The sequence below is a fragment of the Spea bombifrons genome, chromosome 6 (assembly GCF_027358695.1).
Source record: "Spea bombifrons isolate aSpeBom1 chromosome 6, aSpeBom1.2.pri, whole genome shotgun sequence".
Taxonomy (NCBI): domain Eukaryota; kingdom Metazoa; phylum Chordata; class Amphibia; order Anura; family Pelobatidae; genus Spea; species Spea bombifrons.
In genome coordinates, this window is record NC_071092.1 from 1,825,993 (window position 1) to 1,851,444 (window position 25,452).

Genomic DNA, 25,452 nt, shown 5'->3' on the forward strand with positions numbered 1-25,452 from the left:
AAGCTCGAGCTACAATAAAGTGTTAGGGCGTTCTTCACAAACAGCTGCCGAGCCGACGTCCAAACCCTGAAACATTACAGACACAAAGACCCAGATCATGACGACATGAACGAAACGCCTCACCCCTGTAGCCTGTATTACGGAAAGGACGGGGGGGGGCAGCGCTTCCTGGGGTAGAATTTAATACCACAAGGATAGGTAGATCAAACCGCGAAAAAACAAAAAAAAACTTTCATCGTGACCCTTAAAGGAGCACAAAGAGGTAAATGTACGGGCGTAGAATGCCCCGTGGCGAGTTCTAAGAGTTCTCTTGGTATCTAAATAGCCTCTGTATTCACCCTATTCAAACTATACAGGAAACAAAGGGTTAAACGGTCATTTTTATTTTTTTAAATCTAAAAGTTACTTTATTCAATCCACAGTAACCCCTACGGTCACCAAGGACGGTTACGGTTAACAAAGTGCCCGGCGGGCGAAATAGCCTAAAACAAAAAGTGTAGAGCTAGAAAAGCGCGAAGAAGAGCTCTAGACGGACCTAAAGGCTTGCGATCTATTATACGCCAGCTGGCCGATAAAAGGCATAATCTTCACCAAATCCGCTCTTTTTCTCGCCAGTCCGTGCCAGAAAGGCGCGATTAACACGGGTTCCTTAATGGTGCGGACGGCCGGGGGGGGGGGGGGTCCAGCGACACATTAAAGCCGCTGTATTTTCTTTATTTAAGTCTGGAAGTCGGATCGTTTTATCCCGGAGATTCTGTAATCGTGGATCACGTGGATCCCGCGCATGGCCAGCCGACGGGGTGAGAAGGTTAATTGCGTCCTTTTAAATTAGCAGCTCCGCAGACAAACACATGCTTTAGGGGGGGAGGAAAAGCCCCGACTTCCGGATTTCTGTTGCTCGGAGGGACAGCTGCTTCACATTAAACGGCGCAGGTTTAATTATTGGGTCGTGTTCGCATCACGCTAACAAACAAACAGGAGGGGAACCGGACGTCCAAAAAGGGTTAAACGTATAAAAGACGTGAACTCTGTGCCCTTTCAGTACCAGGGGGGCATTAAAGTTATAAGAGCCCCCCACTGCCAGCTCTTGGCTGTGTTGTGAGCGGCGCCCGGGTGCAAACTTACACCCTTATGGTTTATTGCCACCTGGAGGGTAAAACTTGGATTCTGCTTCCTCTGCGAGTGCTTTATTACCCCTTTACGATGGGGGGGGTTAAGCACCGACCAACCCTCTGGCCCTCGCGGGGTAAATTCCAAAGAGATGCATTAAAAGCTCAACAGACTATGGCAGAGACCAGGCATAAAAAACCAAAGGGTTAAACCCAGGCAGAACAACAGCCCCGTGCATAGGGTCAGCGGATGTCACCCCTAGGTGTGCCGGGCACCTATAGAAGGGCGATACGCGTTCCTATCTGTAAGGAGCAGAGCCGACTCCGTGTACGTTTATCCCATACGGAACTGGCGCAGGGTTCTCTATTACGTCATGTTGGTTTCTATGGTAACTGCTCCAAAGATAGCCCCCTTTTTTTTTGCTTTGTGGCTAAAATTATGAGAAAAAAACAAACGATGTGCTGAAAATGTTTGGTTCTCCGTTACACGGGGGGTTAGCGTGATGAGACGGGACAGCGATGGCTGCCGGCAGGCGCACCGGGACAGTTTCGACCTGGAATCTCAACGCAACCATTTAGTAGAGCGCATGGAATGTGGCCCAAATCCGACCCCCCCCCCCCATTATCCCCAAAACTAATTCACAGATACGGTGATTACCAAGTGTAACAAAACAGCAGGTGCGGCGCCAAGTGCCTCGAGATCTGCCACACATATGGAAGCCAACTGGCAAGTTAACACCCCTACGGCACACAAAGGGTTAAAGGGTGATCTACAGCACAAGTTATGTATGTGTTTCAGGGGTTGTCAGTTAAGACGTTCTGCACGGAAAGGGCGCTATTCCACAGAGCTTACACTCTATGGGAAGTGTTTAGCCTCAGATTACAAGACTTTTATTATACACAACATTGTTGGTCCAAAATTTACCTAAACAGAGCTCGGTGATTGGCCGATGTGGCTTTAAAGTTATTCCGGCGTGTAGTTCGGGGTTATGGAAAAGCCGGTGTCTTATCTCCTGACCTTATATTCTGGAAAGTCTTTGATGTTTTGAATGTTGAGCCACACCACAAGGTCATGCCTCTGCTCCTGCGGAGACGTCATTCACGCCCTGATACCGCCGAGCCCACCGGCAGCTGACGCCGTGTACCTGGGAACCCCCCCCCCATACCCACCGGTTACCCACCGCAGCCGGGACAGAAGCCGTTCGCATCACAATGAGCCGCAGGTTCCAGACCCTTCTATACAAAGACAAAAACGATTCACCCCCCCGACCAAAACACGGAACCGAGCCCCGCAATCTGCATGACAGAGGTGGGGAGCTCTCGCATTTACATCCCAATGACCCTCGGTGGGCACCGGACCAGTAAACCACAAGCCACGCCGGGGGACGGGGGCTTCAAACCACCAACTCCCCAAAACTATAACGGCCACAATCCTCATTTACTGCCACACAGAAACCTAGAACCCGGCGGCAGATTCCGTCTCTTGCTGTAATTTTTCTCCTCCTTTGGAATAAATTGCTTTCCTCCACTTTGTTAAATCCCTTTATGTATTTAAAATGTCTCTCTCTCCCGTCCCCTCTCTCTCTCCCTGTCTCTCCCGTCCCCTCTCTCTCTTCTCTCCCCGTCTCTCTCTCTCTCTTCTCTCCCCGTCTTTCTCTCTCTCTTCTCTCCCCATCTCTCTCGCTCTCTCTTCTCTCCCCATCTCTCTCGCTCTCTCTTCTCTCCCCATCTCTCTCGCTCTCTCTTCTCTCCCCGTCTCTCTCGCTCTCTCTTCTCTCCCCGTCTCTCTCTCTCTCCCCGTCTCTCTCTCTTCTCTCCCCATCTCTCTCTCTTCTCTCCCCGTCTCTCTCTCTCTTCTCTCCCCATCTCTCTCTCTCTTCTCTCCCCTTCTCTCTCTCTCTCTCTCCTCTCCCAGTCTCTCTCTCTCTTCTCTCCCCGTCTCTCTCTCTCTCTTCTCTCCCAGTCTCTCTCTCTTCTCTCCCCATCTCTCTCTCTTCTCTCCCCGTCTCTCTCTCTACTCTCCCCGTCTCTCTCTCTCTCCCCGTCTCTCTCTTCTCTCCCTGTCTCTCTCTCTCTTCTCTCCCTGTCTCTCTCTCTCTTCTCTCCCTGTCTCTCTCTCTCTTCTCTCCCTGTCTCTCTTCTCTCCCCGCCCCCCCCTCTCTCTCTCTCTTCTCTCCCCGTCTCTCTCTCCCGTCCCCTCTCTCTCTCTTCTCTCCCCGTCTATCTCTCTCCTTTCCCCTTCTCTCTCTCCCATCCCTCTCCTCTCCCCCGTCTCTCTCTCCTCTCCTCCATGCCGGACATATTGAAAAAGAGGAGGACTAAGAGAGAATTTCCAAATAACAAGAAAAATCTGCTTAACCTCCTTCCTTCTCAGATTTCAGGAACAAAAAGAGGATTTTCTTTCCTGCCGCAGCGATTTGACTTTTTCTTTCCTTTTTTTTGCTGGTAGTTGAAGAAAATTAAAGTTTTAAACCAGATGTCAACTTTCCCGACCCAAAAAAAAAAATAGTAAGAGTGGACGTTGACACAAACCATGCGCGGCGGAGCCGGCTCCGGATCCCTAACCGAGTGCAGCTGCTCCTCTTTCCAGATCCTTTCCTAAATCCTCCAAACGCATCAGGAGGATCACAAGATTCCTCCCACCGGCCTCCTGCAAGCGTGTAGATTGCAAGCTCTTGAGACAAAACACGCCATCGCAACATATAAACGTAGCAGGTATAACGTGCCGCGGAATGTATCCCGTGTGTTTACAGTTAATGTTTTGCACTTTTTTCTTTTGTTATATAATAAAAACAAAGACTGTGGGGCTGCTGCATGCAAACAGGTGGTTATGGAAACAATCCTAAGAGTAAAGGCTCCTGCATTCTAATCAGCGCGGTGTCCTGCGGTTAGATGGGGGGGAGGGATGCGGCTTGTGGTTTGGGGAAGGAAATGCCGAGGGATTTTAATACGGCAAACAGTGGCTTGTTTCCTTAAGGTCGGACTTCAAAGACAGGCCAACCCTGGGGGTAAACAATATATTACAGGGGGCTATTAGTCACCGGAAGCCATAGCCGGCCCATTCAGACCCTGTATACAAAAAACAGGCCAAGCAAGTCACCCCCTCCCCCAACACCTTCCTCAAATACCCCAAGATGCAGAGAGATTGCCCCAGTGGGAAAGTCGGGGCAGAAGGGGGTTATTTCTGGAACGACGGGGGGGGGCAAACGTGAGAAGCTTATTGCCCCCTGTACAGGAGGCGGGAGGGGTGGAAGGAACGTAAGATGCCTTCTTAACTTCAAAGGGAGCTGCTGTGTGTTTAATGTTTCGGATTTGAGGATATCCTCCTCGCCAGCGAGCGGCAAAATTACAGGTCTGGGCAGAAAAAAACCCACTAAAAACAGGAAAAGCAGAAAAAAAGGAAGAGGGTCCTAAATGTGATGAAAAAAAGGCCCCATCCTCATGATCCGGTATTTATTTACTGATGCACTCAGGGATGGGGTAACACTTGAGTGCCTACCCCCATCACTCCCAGCACACAGCTGGAAGACCTAACTCCTGGATTAACCCCTTGATGGCAGCAGCTACTGGGTTAATAGGCAGCAGAATAAATGAGGGAGCGCTTGCTCTAATAAGACTGCTGGGGAGGAAATACTCTTTATAGCCCCCCCCCATACACACACACACACGAGTGATCTGCCCCGTCCTCTCATTACAAGACCCTATTATCTGGCTGACAGCCTCCACTACCAGCAGAGGGGGGGGTGATGAAAGGGCCTGCGAGTGACTTCTTCACCCCCCCAGGATACAGACTCCCCCTCCCCCAAACACAGGGGCTAACAGCCCCTTCAAGAAAGGAAATGCTAATCACCTTCTCAGCCAGGTAACAGCCACAGGCCAGGAAGCAAAGGGTTAAAGAAACCTGCCCGCCCCAAAAAAACTGTACCCCACATATCAAAAAAAGGCCAGTGTGCGGGAAACACTGTAATCAGGTCAGATATGCTGTATGTACATGTCTCCGCCGCGTGTGGAAGTCTATACATACGCTGTACGCCCAGCAGCTGTGGCAGACACATTGTGCAATGTTATGACACTAACCACGCGTGACACATCCATGTACTGAACACACAGAGCTCCAGGTCATTAATTACACAATGCAGACATTTATATATACAGAGCAGAATATAACCAAATATCATAAAATAACGTGACATCATAATATAATGCAGCAATAAAATATAATGTGACATCACATGCCTTAACACAATGTAATGAAATGCAATGTATCACAATACACTACAACACAAAACATACCACACTATACATTGCCATACACTATACTGCCATACGATACACACTATAACACACTATACAGCCATACGATACACACTATAATACACTACACAGCCATACACTAAACACTATAACACACTATACACTGCCATACACTACACACTATACAACCATACACAATATAACACATTATACACTATAACACAATGCTGTACAATAACACACCGTGATACTCTGTAGCATCCCGCACAGCACCGTAACAAATACAGAGATACAAAGTAACACAAAGATACACTCCGGGCAGCTCGGCAGCCCCAGGCGGGGGTAACACTCACCTTGGATCCACACGAGTCCGCAGAACCCCTCCGGAGCCCCCCAGCAGCCCCCGGGCAGGAGCAGAGCAGCACCCAGAGGGCAAGGACAGGGCTGGCGAGCAGTAGCCAGGGGGCCATGGTGTGCACTGGTCGGAGCGGCAGGCTGCGCATGCGCTGTGATCCCGGAGCCCCCCACACCGCAGCTTCAACTGTCTGAGGGGCTGAGGCTGGGACCGGGGACAACACCGGCCGGGGACCGCCCACGGCCCGCCCACCCCGCGTGCAGCCAGGCTGAGGGTGACAGGGCTGCTGCCCCACCCCACAGGGGCAATGCTACTGCCCCAGCCAGGTATCAGGGAGCCCAGGGGCAATATTACTACCCCAGCCAGATATTACCCCTCTCCACATGGACCGAGGAGGACAATACTTCTACCAGAGCCAGGTATCAACCCTTCCCACAGGGGGCAATACTACTACCCCAGCCAGGTGTTGCCCCTCCCCACAGGGATCCAAGGGGGCAATTCTACTACTCCTGCCACAGATTTCCCCGACCTTGCATGTGACAGGGGTTGTTGCTAGGGGGCATCTCTTCCAATACACGGGGGCAGAATCCCTTCCACGCAACCCAGCAGGATTTGGGATGTGGGACATTAACCCATTGAGAGCCACAAGAGAGCCCTGGTCTATTCGTAATAACCCCCATGTCTGTACTGGTGTGGCAGAAACACCAGGGGGCGCCCCAGCTGCTGCAGAACCTCTTTGGTCACAGAGTTTTCCTATAAATTAGCGCCCCCGGGGCCCCTGTTCCATTCCTACCCCAGCCTGGCAGAGAGGGCGGGAGGCAAATGGCTGGACAGGCAATAACAATGAAACCAGATACCCTTTCACCTCGCAGGTAATAAAGTGCAAGCTCCTTGGCCAAGTACAAATAACAATTTTTTTAAAAACCCATCTCTTTTTGTAGCTGTGGGGTGATAACGAAGAATTATTCAAACATGTGGACTGGGGGGTGACTTTTTGTAGTTGGCTGGAAAAAAGGGAATTTGGCCAAACTGCATAAAAATGAGGTGTTTGGAAAAGCATCCTGTGCGGGGGGGGCAGGAGGGACCAGGGGGGGGGGGGTTTATCAAAGGACTTCCTGAGAGGGATGAGCTGCTCTCACCTTCACTCTGATTGACACAACAAACAATAGGCATTTCCTATGTCAAGTACTTGCCCCTGAGTGCCCCTCCTACCTGCCCCTGAGTGACCCTCCTACCTGCCCCTGAGTGACCCTCCTACTTGCCCCTGAGTGCCCCTCCTACCTGCCCCTGAGTGCACCTCCTACCTGCCCTTGCCCCTGAGTGCCCCTCCTACCTGCCCCTGAGTGCCCCTCCTACCTGCCCCTGAGTGCACCTCCTACCTGCCCTTGCCCCTGAGTGCCCCTCCTACCTGCCCCTGAGTGCCCCTCCTACCTGCCCCTGAGTGCCCCTCCTACCTGCCCTTGCCCCTGAGTGCCCCTGCCCCTCCTCCCTGCCCTGCATTCATGCATAGAATTTCCTAGCAGGACAGAATACCCCCTCCTCCCAAACCCTTAAGTGCCCTCACGTGACAAATGTAACATTTATTGTTACTGATCTATGTATTCCTGCTTAAACAGGTTTATGTCTGTTTTATCATAATCAGTTTTGTATAATAAACTTAAAATGTAACATTTATTGAGTGTCCTGGAAGTTTGTGCAAACAGAAGCTGAGATCCGCCTCCAGGCAGAAGCAGCCTAGAGATCAGATTCATTTATTTTTAACACATTTTTTTTAATTTACATGAGTTTTTGCATTTTATCTTAAATTTTAATTCCTAATCAGGGGCTGCTGTTACGCACACAACAACTTGGGGTTCTGTTTAGGTAACTTGACCCCCCCACACACTCCACCAGATGAGAGACAGCCAATGAGAGTCCACTAAACCCTCTCCCAAATGATGGAGTCATTTTGATATACCGTACTTTACTGAGAGGGTGGTAGATAAGTGGAACAGCCTTCCAGCAGAAGTGGTAGAGGCTAATACAGTGAGGGTATTAAACATGCACTAGTACTGTGTGTGTACCCCTTTGTACATCGCTGTGGAATATGATGGTGCTATAAAAACAATAATAATATTAATAATAATAATAATAATAATAATAATATACATGTATATATAATGATTCTATATATACATTTAAAAAATAATACATGATATAATAATAATAATAATATAATAATAATATATAATAATAATAATAATATATATAATAATAATAATAATATATAATAATAATAATAATATATATAATAATAATAATATATGTAATAATAATAATAATAATATATGTAATAATAATAATAATATATATAATAATAAATATAATAAATATAATAATAATAATAATATATATAGTAATAATAATATATATAATAATAATAATATATGTAATAATAATAATATATATAATAATATATATAATAATAATAATAATATATGTAATAATAATAATAATAATATATATAGTAATAATAATATATATAATAATAATAATATATATAATAATAATAATAATATATGTAATAATAATAATAATATATATAATAATAATAATATATATAAGGTCCCCCATGGCAGGCACTTCCGCTCCTCCTGCCTTTACTCATCTCTGACTTTTTACATAATTAGTTTGTAAGTCACATTTTTTAATAATTGGCCGGTAACTGCAGTAATACATGCGTGGCTAGGGTTACGAGAATGGGGTATTTAACTATTTACCTAAAAATCCAACATTTCTTTTACCTGAGGGGCACGGAACTGAAAATCCCTGCGGCTCAATTCACTCATTCATCCACACGCTGCGTCACGGAGCAGTCTTATCACTGCCTGTCTCGTCACCCACTTCTCCTTCTGTAAAACGTAATCAGTCGTTGGTCTCGTCTTAGATTCAGGAGCCGTATGTCTATCCCATGCATGTTTAATACCCCTCACTGTATTACCCTCTACCACTTCTGCTGGGAGGCTGTTCCACTTATCTACCACCATCTCGGTAAACCTTTCTCCTCCTTTGAAATAAACTTCCCTCCAGTCCTTTGTTAAATCCCTTTATGTATTTAAATGTCTCTCTCATCCTCTTTCTCTCTCTCTCTCTCTCTCTCTCTCTCTCTCCCTGTCTCTCTTCTCGCTGGGTATTTGTGTAACTGTTAGGGGCATTTAGAAGAATAATGGGGTTTATTTACCCCGTTTAATTTATAAAGCCATTTCCTGCAGTTTCTATACACATTATCGGGGCTTTTAGGACGTTAGAACCCTGCGATCCCCTCATACCCAGCTAACATTCTGAGGAAAGAGGGGCATCAGGGGAGGGGAGAGGGCATCAGAGAGGGAGGAAAGAGGGGCATCGGGGGGAAGTGAAAGGGGCAGAGGGATTCGGAGCACAAAGAGGGACTGGCCAAACTAAACAGGGGCTGTTGGAGGGTATTATAATCTAATGCATTTAGCTGGGAGAGGATAAACTCCGGAGACCACACAGGGTGCTGAGGATTGAGAGATTGGGGCATAGAGCAGGAAGCTCGGGTTTCAAGCCAAACAGATCCTGATGGCAGCCGTTTGGATAAAGAGCCCACTGGGCCTCCCCGCACCTGCCTGCCGCCGATCCAAATCCCAGTGAAAACCACTTAGTAACTGGGAGAGTACTGGGAGAGTACTGGGGGAGTACTGGGAGAGTATTGGGAGAGTTCTGGGAGAGTTCTGGGAGAGTACTGGGAGAGTACTGGGAGAGTACTGGGAGAGTTCTGGGAGAGTACTGGGAGAGTTCTGGGAGAGTTCTGAGAGAGTACTGGGAGAGTACTGGGAGAGTACTGGGAGAGTACTGTGAGAGTTCTGGGAGAGTACTGGGAGAGTACTGGAGGAGTTCTGGGAGAGTTCTGGGAGAGTACTGGGAGAGTACTGGAGGAGTTCTGAGAGAGTACTGGGAGAGTACTGGGGGAGTACTGGGGGAGTACTGGGAGAGTACTGGGAGAGTACTGGGAGAGTACTGGGAGAGTTCTGGGAGAGTACTGGGAGAGTACTGGGAGAGTTCTGGGAGAGTACTGGGAGAGTACTGGGAGAGTACTGGGAGAGTACTGGGGCAGCCCCAGACACACAGTAATGAACCCTTCCCTCTGTAATAATAAGTTTATGACACTGGATCTGGGGTCTGAGCGCCACCTACAGGTCACTCTGTGCATTGCGCAACTGCTTTTCTCAGTTTCTGCCCTTTTTGGAATATTTTTTTGATTCTGATTTTATTTTAATGACTTTGTGACCTCGGGGATCACAGAAAATATGACCATAAGAAGGATTTTCCATTATGCAGTTTAACCAAGCCGGACAGATGTTTTCACCAAAAATAAACACAATTTATGGAATAGAATATCATTTAAGATGAAGCCCACAAGAATTCCCCCTCCCCAAAAATCTTCATTTTCATTCAAGCTGACAAGCAAAGTAACTCCTGCATATGCCCTCCATCATCTAACCCTGCAAATGTATGGATGGGACCCTGTATTTAAAGGAAAAAAACCCTTATTCCTCCCCTTTAATTCACCAGCAGAGGGGGCTATTTCCCTGCCCGGCCAGAAGATCCTCACCCAACACCATGTGATGGTGCCTTGTTTTCCCATCTCTTGTGAGATGTTATGATAATAATAATAATAATAATAACAATAACAAAAACAATAATAATAACAATAATGATATTTTTGAAAATGAAATGTAATTTTAAAATGCCGTGAAATCCCCGTTTAGCGTTTCTCTCCCCCCGTGGGAAAAATGTTCATTTTCTGTCTATATGAAGAGCGTGGACCCGGCAACCGTCTGTTGGGGTTGGTTGTCCTGGGTATCGGATGCAGAAGGCCAGATTTGGGTGACTAAGTGGCCCTGGCACTTTAAGGCCAGCAGCCACCAAACCATCTTACACCGCGCATGTCCAGCTGGCAGCCGCTCACTGAAGTGGCATTATGGGTAAGTATGCGGTCCTCCTGGCCCACCGGGCACTAGCTTAATGTGCCAGTAATAATACCCACGTGCACAGAGGTCATGTTAACCCTTAAAAGAGTGCGACCTGAGTATTCTACGTGAGATGATACATTATTGCTCATAGAGGGGACCCCCTGGAACCATCGTGGGATCCATCAGGTCATAGAAGCCCCCCTGATCTGACCTGTAAAAATGTATCAATTTGGCTGCATAAAATCCATAACTCTAGGGGGTTAATAAAGAGTATCCCTGGGGCAAACATCTACTTGTGGAGCAGTTCCCATGGAAACAGAAGGCGTCTTTCCATAATGAGCACCTAACTCCTAAACGGCTCCTTATCCAGAACGACCCCCGCTTTGGTAGTCAGGATTTCCGGGTTCATCTTCGCCGGCGTGCGATATTCCTGGTGTTTCGGGGATGCGGATTGGATTAAAGCGGCCACTTTGTCTACCTGGATTACGGGGGGATTACGGGGGCCGCACCTCGCAGGTTAATCTCCCGGTCTGAGCCTCTAAGCTTGAAAAAGACATTAGCTGTGTGCGCCAAGACAAAGAGCCATTGTCATTACTTGCTAATGTTGGGTTGTAATTGTAAATATATAAACAAAAGGTTTGTGATTAAATCCTGCACCTACTGAATGGGCTCAAGAGCTAGCTCTCTACTAGGTAAAGTCCTAATACACAACGCACGGCTCACAACAGCCCCGGGGCAATTCATGTGAGTCTTAAATAAGAAACAAGCGTTACGTAAACTTCGCGATGGCCTCCTCTCCGTGCAAAGAGAAAAATGTAGCTGAAGAGGGGACCTCTGAGGTCCTGAAAGCTCAGATGACTTTATAGCTCACATTTTTTCTGTTTATTGTATAACCGGCGCAGGACTCTGGGCATAAGAGCCAGGGAGGTTTGTATCTTTATGTCTCTTTAACATTACAAACTACGTGGCATGAAGGTTTAAAATACATTAAAAATGTTTCAATGAGAATTCGTCACACAGATAGTTTTTCTGCGTCTGATTGGTTAACGTAAAGATCCTTTTTTGCGCGTTGCGTCCGCTCGCTGGTTCCGCCGCAGAGAAACTGACACTTAAAGGCTCTGTTGTTGCCCCGGGCGTGTTGTTATAGCCCCAAATAATGCCGTTTTTGTCCTGTGTTTAGAGTTAATTAGTCACGACAGGGGAGTTCTTTTACCAAACGCTGCAAATTATCCAACATGCTTTGTAAGGCCTGAGGCCGAAGGATGCGAGACTCCTCTCCGGCAAATTAGCCCCAGCCGGGGGGCACAGAGCGAGCGCAGCCCCCGTATATGATATATATAATATAATATATACGGCCGATCTGCCCCGGGTAATTCTATACTCGCTATAATGTTTCAAAAATACAGAATTCCATACCTCCCAAGTATCTCTGTTTAGTTTGTTCAGTCCTTGTCCCAAAACCCTCTCTTCTCCACTAATGCCCTTCTTTCCATCCCCTGCGTTCCCCTCTTCTCCCCTCATTCCCCTCTCTCCTCCCCTGATGCCTTTCTTTCCTCCTCTGATAACCCCTCAGCTCCCTCCAATGCCCCTCTCCCCTCCTCAGATGCCCCTCTCTTCTCCCCTAATGCCCTTCTTTTCATCCCTTGTGCCCCCTCTCCTCCCCCGATGCCCTCTCTCCCCCCCTGATGCCCCTCTTTCCTCCCCTGTTGCCCCTCATTTCTAGGAGGTCGGAATGTTTGCGGGGTATGAGGGGATCGCAGGGTTCTACAGCCCTAAAAGCCCCGATAATGTGTATAGAAACAGCAGGAACCGGCTTTATAAATTAAACGGGGTAAATAAACCCCAATATTCTTCTTCCTCTAAATGCCCCCCTCCGTTACACCGATACCCATTTCAGCTGTGGGAGGGGTGGAGGTTCTGCATGAACTTCAGGACGTCAGATTTCTCTGTTTAAATCTATACGGTTTGGGGGCGAAGAATATGATCCGTTACTACGGGAAACGCGTGGCCTCGGTAGGCCTTTCTTCAGTAATTATGGTCATTATTGTATAAATATAGAAATTGCATTCATTGAGCGGGATTTGGGAAGCTGGCGGTCATTTTTATTGTTATATCATTTCTGTAAACGTCGTATTCTGTAACTAATTGTACATACTTTGCAGCCACGCTGTTAGAAAAATATATAAGCGTCCCCAAAAAAGATACTTTGTAAGAATTCAGGTTTAGATGCTGCTTCTTCACCTTTTTGGGCATAATTATTCCATGTGATTCTCGGATGCTAAAAAAATGGTGTTTTTTGGAACAGAAAAACAAAAACATTACAAAAACCCTGCCTCTCCCGACGCGACTCCGAAGATGAAGTATTTCTTGAAATTCTTTCTGTAATAATTGTTGTTGTTTTTGTCGCATTTTTGTAACGTTGTCTCAGACAGAAATCTTGAATATCCAGGGAGATCGCTATCACCTCCCGCCGTAGAAATGAGGGCAATTAGACCGTTGGAACTGACCGGTTTCGGTGAATTTATAATAATGAAGTAATTCCGCACCCCCTGGACGCAGTATCTCCAACGCTACTCTAGAACCGATCTGGATCCAAATCAGGAACCCATTTCAGAAATAAAGACATTCTGGATTGTAGGTAATTCCAAAGCGAATAATCCGTCCAGATCAAGTGGGATTTATCCTTGGTTATAAGACTCCAGATAATTCCAGAGGACTTCTAAACCCGAGACAGAAAGTTTCATTAAGGGTTCTGCCAAATTACTGTAAAAAAAACCCTCCCTTGGGCATTTATTGAGCTCACGAAATTATTTTGGGTGCTTGGGATCTCTCGCCTATCTGTGTATCTAATCAATCCATTCATTTATGGTACAAAACCTTTGTTACTATACTTATTATTTTTATGTTTGTTTATTATAGTTTTTATTTATTATCATATATATAATAGTTATTTTTACTGATTATTATTGTTATTATTATTTTTATTATTTATTTATTTATTTATTTTTAGGCCACATCATTTTCTGGGTAAAAAGAAAACAAATTCTGAGTGTAATTGTATTTTTTTTCTTTAAAACATTCTAAATAAGTCATTTTGTTACAAAGTTTGTCACTTTTTTGCTTTACTATAATTAATAGTTTCTAGCGCTGGGAATTATTATTATTATTATTTATTGTTTTTTATAGCGCTGCACAACGGGAAATTCAGTTTCATGCATTTTGAAGATGGTTTTCGTTACCGATACACAATAATGTTTCATTTTTTATGTTTTTTTTATATTTAATGACACCGTTTCAGGTGCCGACGTACTTAACCTGCTGCCATCTCGCTGATACCGTAATTTGCTTCTAAATGGGGTAAAATATATTTTGTTAGTTAAACCGCGGAGAGACACTAAGCTTTTTGTTGAGACGCATGGGACCTGACCGAGAAAAACAATAAGATTAAAATTGGAGCCATTTAGATGTTGATGAAAGTCCCTCCCTAATTGACATTTGGCCACCGGAGATGATGGCGTTACGGTCCATTCTCCGGGGTAAGAGTCTTTGTCATTCTGCCTCCGCTGGGGCCGAATTAGCCCTTATTTTTACAGTTGCCAGTTAATAGTGAAATCCTAAAGCAGATTTTCCCTGACTGGATTAGGAGGATCGGCTTCTATTGTGAGAGTTTTGTTTCTCGGTATTAAGGTGAACAATAGATTGGAATTACCTGCAAATGGGTTAAACGAACGCAATCCTCACACAACGGACGCAGATTTTAATTCTAACTCCATCTTCCTGAGGTTTCCCCAATCCCTAATCCTGCTACAATGTATATACTTTTCCACCCCAGTCCATGTGATTATCCCGTCCCCCCTTCATTTAACTTAAAGGAACATTTAAAAAAAAATCTATCTATCCGTCTATCTATCTATCTATCTATCTATCTATCTATCCATCTATCTATCTATCATCTATCCATCTATCTATCTATCTATCTATCCATCTATCCATCTATCTATCTATCCATCTATCTATCTATCCATCCATTATCTATCTATCTATCTATCTATCTATCTATCTATCTATCTATCCATCTATCTATCTATCATCTATCCATCTATCTATCTATCAATCTATCTATCTATCCATCTATCTATCTATCTATCCATCTATCTATCCATCTATCCATCTATCTAATCATCTATCTATCTATCTATCTATCTATCTATCCAACTATCTATCTATCTATCTATCTATCTATCTATCCATCTATCTATCCATCTATCTATCTATCTATCCAACTATCTATCTATCTATCTATCTATCCAACTATCTATCTATCTATCTATCTATCTATCTATCTATCTATCATCTATCTATCTATCTATCTATCTATCTATCTATCATCTATCTATCTATCTATCTATCTATCTATCTATCTATCTATCAATCTATCTATCTATCTATCTATCTATCTATCTATCTATCTATCTATCTATCTATCCTTATCCGATGTATCGCTCGCAGTTATCCTAGCAAATGGACCGTATTAAGGCTAAAAGGTTATAAAAAGATATCTTTTATATTCCATACTTTCACGATGCTCAGGAGGCCAAAATGACTTCATATTTAAGAAAAAAAGTGTTTTAAATAGCATATTCATTATTCTCCCAAACCTTTAACGTCTTTTTAACCCTAAAACCTAATAATTTATTTTTTTTAATTAAAAGAGAGTTTTCCTGTTTTTTAATAATATTATTAACAATAATAATAAAAATAATAATAGTAATAATTAAAAGAAGAAGAAGATGTTTTGCCAAGCCTTCAGAAAGACCTGTGTGTCGAAACGTTGCCTGTGTGAAATAAACTCACTTTACCACTTGAGTGCTGAGCCTCTGCTTCTTTATTTTGCGATAAAAATGTGACAATTCAGGGTAAAACAGCAATAACCGTAAATTCTCCGGACTTCAACCAGCAGCAGAACTCATTAGTATCCCACTTCTGCCACCAATCGTCACAACGCAGATTGAGTCATAGAGGATTAGCACCACCTTTATTACCCGCAGGGATAGGTAGTAACCCTAACTTCTGCCAATTGTGCCAACCCCCATAGCATGGCAGGGGGCTGGCATTTGGGATACGATGTAACCGGTCTGGGAATCCTCCTCGTCTTGGAGATCTTCTGCTCAGTATTTGAAGAGGACGACCTGCGCGATCGCAAAAGTTTATCCGACATTTGGCTAAGTTTGATAGTATTATGATACTCGACCAGGTGATATCCTACATGGATACGGGGGCATTAACAGCGGATTATCAGGGTATGAAATGTGCCTATAAGGATTTACAGAGAGGAGGGAATTTTAATAGACTTGGTGACATTTTGGGGGATTTTTTTATGCATGCAATAAATTGGCAGAAATTTTAGATTCCGTTTAAGGCTTCACTACAGATGGGCTTTTTTTTATGTGATCCGCTCCATATATTATATAGAAATCTATAGAATCTATAATCTGTATAAAATCAATAAAAATGACTAATTGAGCTTTTATGCTGTAACCGGAAATCTTCGCCCCGCGCGCTCCTGGTTCAGAACCCTATTTGACCCTCAGATAAAGTTCCAAATATTAACGCGGGTTTGGCACGGACAACACATTTCCTTTGTTTCTCGGAATTAACACGTCTCTCGTTGTGTACGCTGCTTAATATAAGTCAGATTTCCATTTGGACGGCTTTTTTTTTTTTTTGGGCGAATGAATTAGGAAACGCAAACATTGAATGTGTCAGCAGGGTACGGAGCGGGGGGTATCTGTCTGCGCTTCGCCCTATCGGTTTGTATTTGGTGACAGATTAATTAGCAGCATTTTTACCCCGGATAAAGTTGCCGGGTTGGATAATGGAGCGAGTTTTTTTTTCTTCTTCTTCAAAAACCGCGGCTCGTTCTCCAAGACCTGCTGATCAGGGAAAGTGAGTAAGACTTCAGGAATGTATCCCGCTGGACGCCGACCAAAACTTAAATGTACCTCGTCACCAGAACAACACCGCGGTTCATTTACCCCGAGATATTTAGCTGCAAAGACATTTAACTGCCTCCGAGTTATGGAGACCTGGACATAATGCCAGACGTTCTGCTTTCTAGCCCAAGCCGTTTCCTCGGTTCTCGCTGTGCTGGCCTCCCCTAGCTGTAAAGTAGCTCCCCCTTTGCCTATACTATATAGAATTTACATTTGATCTATACCTTGCGCTCCTTCGGCACCAAACGCCTAGTAAATGTATAGATTAATAAGGATTTTTTTTTAATGTCTGTTCATTGTGTGCCTCTAAATCCTACCTACATGCAGATGTAACCGGTGATAGACAATCGTCGATCTATGCATAATGTATAGATCGATACATAGTTTCAAAGAGCCCCCGCTTAATATTTGCATGTCTGCTAAACCGACCGTAAATGTTAAAGGGTGGCGCTAAAAAAAAAAATTGCAAACCTAAAAACTTATTAAGTTCCATGCAGGACTTGGGAAAATTTGGGAATACGCAAAGTCACAGGGACGTCACGCGAGTCTTTATCTCGTCTCGGCAGCTCCGAGCTAAAGTGGTTATTTCATGTAATGAGCTCCCTGGCATTTTGCCCTAATGCCGGCGACCGTTTAAAGAACTAATTGGGAAGGACCCCGCATTGTGTCACCGACATCGCCGAGTCCAAATAACCCTGTCAGAGGCAAACAGGAGAAGATCGTTACCGAAGGGGCTTCAGGGGCGGCCCGGCGACGGCCCTCCCAGCCCAACGTATTTCACTATTATTGTCTAAAATCACATTAACCCTTCTTGTTAATTGCATTTTGGAACAACGCACAATGTGGGGCTTTGTGGTGCGTCCTTTGTGCCAAAACCTGCTGAATCCATATTTACCCAGCGAACGGATTGCTCTTCATATTAAAGCAGAACGGCCTTCAGTATAGAAGGAGACGTTATAACAAATATATATCTAACGATAACGCCGAATAAACCCAAGGAGCTGGACAGATTTTGGCCATTAAAATAACATGAAATGGATCAGAAATCCAGCGCAGAGGGGGTTAATGGAATATCTTCATAGGCGTACAGAGGCCCTCCCATCACTCCTGTGTTCCAACGGCCCTTTATCACTCCCATCACTCCTGTGTTCCAACGGCCCTTTATCACTCCCATCACTCCCGTGTTCCAACGGCCCTTTATCACTCCCATCACTCCTGTGTTCCAATGGCCCTTTATCACTCCCATCACCCCTGTGTTCCAATGGCCCTTTATCACTCCCATCACCCCTGTGTTCCAATGGCCCTTTATCACTCCCATCACTCCTGTCTTCCAATGGCCCTTTATCACTCCCATCACTCCTGTGTTCCAATGGCCCTTTATCACTCCCATCACTCCTGTGTTCCAATGGCCCTTTATCACTCCCATCACTCCTGGGTTCCAATGGCCCTTTATCACTCCCATCACTCCTGTCTTCCAATGGCCCTTTATCACTCCCATCACTCCTGTGTTCCGATGGCACGTTGTGTTTGCTGATCCAAGTTTAAGTTTAAAAGGCTAATTGATCTGCTGAAGGGGGGACATTCTATTATATACAATACGAAGTTTGCTGTAGGGGGTGCTTTCTATTATATACGATAAGGAAGATACTGTGGGGGGGGTCATTCTATTATATACGATAAGGAAGATACTGTGGGGGGGTCATTCTATTATATATGATAAGGAAGATACTGTGGGGGGGTCATTCTATTATATATGATAAGGAAGATACTGTGGGGGGGGGTCATTCTATTATACACGATAAGGAAGATACTGTGGGGGGGGGTCATTCTATTATATACGATAAGGAAGCTGCTGTAGGGGTAGATATGGACCTGTCACATTCTGACAGTTTGTAAAAGGGGTCCAGAGGGCCCAAGATGTTTGAGAAGTCCTGCCTGTCCTCTCTCCCAAGCTCATAATGAAGGCGACTCAAGCAAAGCAGGTAATTGCCCAGAGATTAGCGATCCCTGCTCTTATCTCTGTTTCTTCGTTTATCTCCATCGCTGCATACATTATACTTATAGCACTTCTTCAACACTCATTACACTCATTACAAGCTCGTACAAACAGAGAGTCACACATCGCCTCCGTATTCCTCCACCGGCCGGGGGCTTACAGCGATGGCGGGGGCAGGGATGGCCCAAAGGGCCTCCAGAAAGATTTTGCCCACTATCTGAAGTTAAGTCCTCTTTTCTTCCCTTTTTGGAGATTTCAGAGATGTCAGAGAAAGAAGGGTTTTAGGCAGCACTTACACTAATACTGGATCCTTTAGGTGTTTGTCATAATGTATAATGCACACCGAGCATGTTGTCTGCCCCTTTCTTGCCTTTCTGTTACTCCATTTGGAGAAGATGAGAGAAGTTTTATTATTTACGTAATCTCAACACCCTAAATAAATTTTCCACAAAATCCATATTTTGACAGATTTTTACTTATAATGGGAGGTGTTTTTTCTGCACATAGTGTTTTAACTTTCTTGTTGTTGGAATACAATTCCCATCATCCCTTACTTGTTTTGGCCCACAGTTTGTCCAGACGCAAATCCCAAATAAGCTTTAGCTAAGATGTCCTAGCCAAACTGCCCAATCCACCTGTGTTCAAGCAGGCTCAGAATATTCGCAATGAAGCTTAGCAAAAACCCTCTAATTTAGTGGTATCCCATTTTTGGAACATAATGATCATGGAGAGACAGAATTTCCATATCAAGAAAACAATTTGTTCATGAAAAATATTAATATTTATTTAAGAAATAATATTTACAAAAAGTGCATAAACAATTATATTACAGAAAAAAAAAATATTTACAGTTTTTCGAGCATTTCAGACAAATAAAATATTTCACAATAAATTCCCGAAAGGTCCGGCGAACACTTATTTTATGAAACAGATTTGGCAAAACAAAAAACATTAAATTTGCTTTTTTTTACATATATATTTAATAAAAATAAAAAAAAAAACGCTTTGCTTTACAGTCAAAAGTGAAACTTTAAAGACTTCTTCTCATTCCTGAACGTTTGGAGTTAAAGAGTCTTTGACCATTAGAAACTGCGACTCGCGGCGGGACCTTTTCAGTTTCGCGCGGCGATTTTGAAACCAAATCTGAAATAAAAAGAAAAAAAAACCATTAAAGCTCGATGTTTTAAGAGTTGTAGTTTTTTAATGCAGAATTGTATCAAGGAATTAGACAAAACCGGCTTAATTTCAGTAATTATTATAGTAATTATATAGTAAATATTATTAGTATTAGTAAATGATTTTGTATATTTATATATATATAATCTTCTACGTATTCATTTATTAACCATTCAATACCTGGATTCTGTCTTCATCTAACGCAAGTTTGTTTGCGAGTTCCTCTCTTATATCAATCCCCGGGTAGGAATTCACTCTGAAAACATTTTCCAGAATTTCGATCTGTAAGAAAAATAAAAACACATTTATTTCTTTTTAATTTTCTGTATTTTATATCAAACCAAGAATATTACAGGGAAAAAAACAACGGGAATATTAGGAATATTTGAAAATAAAGTTTTGGGGGAAAAAAGGGGTAGAAATGGCTATGGATGAAAGATCCCAGAGAGATAGGGACTTAGTAAAAATGGTGATTTTTATTTGCTTTACTAGAGATCCAGAAAGAGTGAAATTATCTGGGTCTGGGTAAATATTTATTTTAAAAAAGTAATAACCAAATATTTGTGTAATTATTGGATTTTTTTGTAAGGGACTCTTTTAGCCGCCACTTACTTGGCTTCTGGTGAAAGCCGTCCTCGGTCTCCGGCCCCGGTACCAGCTCAGCTCCCGTTTATACGTCAGGCGTTCTTCACCGGCGCAGCATTTTTCGTATCGGGCTTTGCTTTCTTGTTCCAGTGAAGCGCGCGCCGCGCCGACTTGCATCGGTAGCTCATAGGTGACCATAGGTAGCTTCCAAAGGCGGCCATCGAATGCGGCTACGGCGGGAAGAAACGGAATGATTATTTCAGAAACGCCGTGAAAAAGCCCACGAGAAAAACCAATAATGAAGATAATATTATAGGGGAGAAAAAAACAAAACTAACAAAACAAACAACAAATCACCGCAGAGAACAAATAAAAGAACCCCAAATAAAAGTAACAAAAATCTATGCGAGCCACAGACCCAACGTGGTCTCCTAAAATGAAGGAATAATTAGGTTTTTAGTCCCCTCCCAACCTTTTTAGCGATAAAAGGTGAAAATTATAATCTAGATGTCATCATCTATAGTCCTTAGAACGTTATCTTATCTGTCCTGCTGTATAACAGCCCAGCGGCGAGCGCTGAACGTTCCGCCATCCAAACACCATTCCAGTTTTTGGGTGAAATACCTTGATTATTGTATTGATCCATCCACGGCCTGTAATGTTTGTTGGCCGTTGGAGAAATATCCTTGGCTTTGTCCAGTCCCAAAATGCGTTCGATGGAAAACGAGCACTTTGCGGGTTTGACGTCGACTAAACGAGCCCCTTTCTGGAGATTGGCTGGCACCGCCGGGCCGACCTGACACAAAGTTGCGCTCGTCATCGTCCTCGCCTGGCTCGTCCCTTCGCTGGTGATGGCTGGGGCTTTCCCTCGCCTGCGACCCTCCTTATAGCCGCGTTGACAAGGGGGCCGGCTCTACGACGTCATTAATTAAATCTTTCATTACAAAGTTTTAGCATCTCAATGAAGATTCTCCCACCAAGAGGCACGGCCGAGTTAATTGTTTATTTGTTTGGCAAGTAATTAGCGGCTAATGGGGAGGCTGGGGGAAGTCACAAAGTGGGACAAAGTCTTATCTCCCCAAACCAGAACATCAACTTTACTTTCTCCAAGGAGGTTCAGCTCGGGCTCGTAACTCGACTTTTATGTGGAACCAGCAGCGTATAACATTTTATATTTTTCCCTTTATTTTATCATTTAATGGATGCCTTTCTGTGAACCTAGAACAAAATCGCCGAGGTTTTTTTTCAAGCGTTCTCGATTATTTTATTTGTATCCCAACCTCCCCGAGGAAATAAATAAATAAACTAATCTCTTAATGCTATTAGGGTAATCCTGATAAAAATGCCTGCGCGTATTTCATATGCATATGTAGCAGTTAATGTGGTCAATAGAGAAGCAATAGCTCCTGGCGGAAGGCACACTGCGCGGGGCTGGCTGCCATGGTAAAAGTCAATGTAATTGCGTTCCAAGGGCCGGGATTAGACGACGTGGACGGCTGCGCCCACTATTTAAAATCAGAATGGGCTCGTTTATTTACCAATTACTGCTTAGACTTAAGCGATTTGCATAAAGGGAAATTTACAACAAATTGATCAGTTACTAGGTGTGATAATTTGTTTTCCACACACAGGTCATCTACACTTCTCCATGCGCGTATTGTTTATATATGTGCGTATTTATATATATATAAATAAATAAATATATATTTACATTTAATTCATATATTATTCATGTATTTATTTATTTAATAAAATGATAATAAATGTATAAATGACATAAAAAATAATAATAAAAAAAAATAATAAAAATCAACTGGACGTAAAAAATATTTTGGGATTCACAAAATGTGTAATTTATGCTACTGAACTTTTGTTTTGAATTATATTTATTTAAGGGCGATAAAGAAGAAATTTACATTTATTAGCAGTAACTGTGACGGTTATGAGAAACACGGGAACATTAAGAAATTTTAAATAAAAGACACCAAGTTAAAAGAGTAAAATAGTATTAAAAAATTAAAAAAAAAAAGATACTAGAAACAGATAGGTTTACCCTTAAAAAGGGGTTTTATCTTACATTTGGTGAATACTTTTCGCTTTTTGGACTTTTATATATATATATGGAGAGAATATAAATTTATAACATAATTCCCACATCCGCTGTAGTTCTAATATATACCGTTTATATATATATATCTTTGGCTTTTGGTGAAATTCCTCTTATTTCATGTAAATTTATGTCATCTGTGTCATCCAAACCCACACACAATGCTCCAGAAAATGAAATCTGGAAAGAAGTTTTTCCTAGGAAATAAATGAAAATGTAAAAGATAAAAAAAAGCGCCAGATACTCTGAGTTTTCTAAGGAACTTGGGGTCAAGTAAACGGCCGAAAAAACTGCCTTTGGAAACATTTATAAAGTATCCGTTTTACAACAAGAGAGAGAGAAGAGTTTGGCAGCGGAAAGGCGGATCGTAAATGTGATTTACGCGATCCTGATCCTGCCAAGAGCAAGATGCGCCGATCATAAAGGGACGGAAATATTTTTAGAATAAGAAGTGCTAGCAAACGGGGCTTAAATTCCACTCTGCGCTGTGGGAGGAGCTAAAAAATACAACGCCCCCTTACAAAAAAATATTGCGTCCTAATATATACGGATACAATAGGGGAAGCCATGGAAACCACTGGAGTATTCCATAGACTTGCTACATATATATATATATATATAAAAGATAGACAACTCACTGTTTAGTGAATAAACCCCATAGATGTTTTTTTTTCTGCTTGCAGGATTAACGTTTCCTTTGTTTTGGGCAACCATATGACTTAATGGCCTTATATGTAACGGGGGGGCTGATATCCGCTCCGATGGGCCCCAGGTTTATTTAGATCTCAAACTCAGACTCGGCCTGAGCGGAAATAAAATCGCAGTCACCGCTTTGGTGAAACTCATCAACCTGGCAAATGAGTTAAAGAATTAGTGAATACCCCAACACGCTACTGATAAAGACCAAATTACCCTATAAATGTAATAAAAACATGTAATAAAAACATGATGTGTTTCACGCTTCACGCGTGTTATACAACAAACTACAAACACATATCAATCTACCAATGAACAGAAAGATCAGGTGAAAGAAATGAAATCAATCAAATGATCAATTTAATTAGTAAGAAAAAACTCTTACGACAAAAGTAATCGGCACTCCTATAATATGAAAAATAGTGTATGTTATTAAAGAAAAATACATGAAATAAAAAACTCTAAATATTAAACAGAAAATAAGTATACTGATTTCACAATAAAAATATAATTATCATTATTCTTGTTATTATTTTTATTATTGTTGTTGTTGGTATTTTTTTTATTATTATTTATATTATTATTGTAGGTTTTTTTTTTTTTGTTATCTTTATTATTTTATTTTATTTCTATATAAACGGATTATAAGCCTCCGTCGTATTGTTTTTTAATGCGACTCTGAAAATCGTGTAACAATTGGTCGTTAGCTTCGCATTACCGAGCGGTTAAGTTCCTCTTACACGTTAGTCCCATTCGCTCTGTAAAACGGGAGCTGGTAATTAGGGGATTTTCACAAAGTAACACTTTTGCTTAATTGTAATAACGCATTAGCAGAGACAGTTTAACCCCCACTCAGCCCTGGGAAAATGACATTATCCAAATCTTTTCTAATACCCTAATGAGTCCCCTTACACTAAGCTGGGAATATTAATGGTACAAAGTGGAACGTAGTTACCCCTCGTACAGATATCGGGAGCCAAGCAGCAGACGTGTTTACAGAAGACGGTTTAAAACGAATTGCAAGGCAGAGGGTTTTACAGCAAATTGAGCGCAGTAATTGAGTTTTCAGGTAAATACTAACGCCCCGTTCCAGGAGCAATTCTGATCCCATCTCAATTCCATAAGTATTATATATATCATATATATATATATATATATATATATATATATATATATATATATATATATATATGTATTAAATGATTTTTGGAGGCATTAAAACATATATATATAAAAGAAATAAAAATGTATAAATATATAAATATATTCATCTGAAACACCTTAAAGGGATAGCTTCCAGTCTCACAAAAGAAGAATGCATATTCAATTGCTTTGTGAGCGGCAATGGCAGAAAAGCTCACTGCAAAATACCCCCCCCCATGCATTTGGAACAAGAAGCCCAGAAAAGGCTGGGCTCCCCCCTTAAAATCCCCCCTTCAGTCCTAAATTTTGGTCCTAAAAATTGATTAAAGGGACAATCAAAGAATTGATACAGAAAACGCTGCCATCTAGTGGCTGCCGCCGGGCAGAGCGCTCCGTATCGCTAAAACGACATAAATCACTCAGATTGACCTTAAAAAAAGTGTACAAACTCTGACGCATACATTTATTTATCACAGATGTACTCTGCGCTTTACGGCTTACAGGATAACTAAGAAGAGGTACAGTGCGCTCGTAACGACTCGGAGACGAGGCCTGGAGATTAATAAATCCCGGCTTAAATCCCCCAGGCAGAAAATCTTCACAGTCAGGGCCAGTACACTAAGGGATTCCCTTTACATGCTCACTGTGTTTAGCATGACCCGTGGCCCCGGAATCCCAGGTGCCCAATGTATGCGGCCCTATGGTAGCAGGCGGCAGCAGTGTGTAAGTGTATGGTGTGAGAGCATATGTGTAAATGTGTGAGTGTGTGTATGTTGTTACAATGTGCACGTTAGTTATGTTGTTATTGCGTGTCACTATATATCATGCATGTCGCTGTACCCCATGTAGCATGTCACTGTATATCATGCATGTCGCTTTACCCCATGTAGCATGTCACTGTATATCATCCATGTCACTGTACCCCATGTAGCGTGTCACTGTATATCATACATGTCGCTTTACCCCATGTAGCATGTCACTGTATATAATGCATGTCGCTGTACCCCATGTAGCGTGTCACTGTATATCATGCATGTCGCTGTACCCCATGTAGCGTGTCACTGT

General features: G+C 42.9%; 2 protein-coding genes across 2 annotated transcripts in view; both read right to left on the reverse strand.

Annotated features, from left to right (window-relative positions):
• IL17RD (interleukin 17 receptor D) overlaps positions 1-5,872 on the reverse strand; it is a 31,154-nt gene extending 25,282 nt beyond the window's left edge. The window contains exon 1 of the mRNA XM_053469645.1: positions 5,717-5,872. Coding sequence (XP_053325620.1) covers positions 5,717-5,866 — 150 coding nt within the window. The 5' untranslated portion in view covers positions 5,867-5,872. The remainder of the gene's footprint in view (positions 1-5,716) is intronic.
• Positions 5,873-19,724: 13,852 nt separating this feature from the next.
• HESX1 (HESX homeobox 1) lies at positions 19,725-21,261 on the reverse strand. The gene is made up of 4 exons (XM_053469597.1): positions 21,066-21,261; positions 20,469-20,671; positions 20,037-20,138; positions 19,725-19,823 (listed from the first exon to the last, which is right to left on the reverse strand). Exons 1-4 carry the CDS (start codon positions 21,259-21,261, stop codon positions 19,725-19,727), a joined length of 600 nt encoding a protein of 199 aa, XP_053325572.1.
• Positions 21,262-25,452: the final 4,191 nt, after the last annotated feature.

Coding starts and splice junctions, on each gene's coding strand:
- HESX1 (XM_053469597.1), bottom strand. CDS start 21,261: ATGACGAGCGCAACTTTGTGTCAGGTCGGCCCGGCGGTGCCAGCCAAT. Junction 20,139..20,468: donor CGGCTTTCACCAGAAGCCAA/GTAAGTGGCGGC, acceptor TTTTTCTTACAG/ATCGAAATTCTGGAAAATGT. Junction 19,824..20,036: donor TAGATGAAGACAGAATCCAG/GTATTGAATGGT, acceptor TTTTTATTTCAG/ATTTGGTTTCAAAATCGCCG.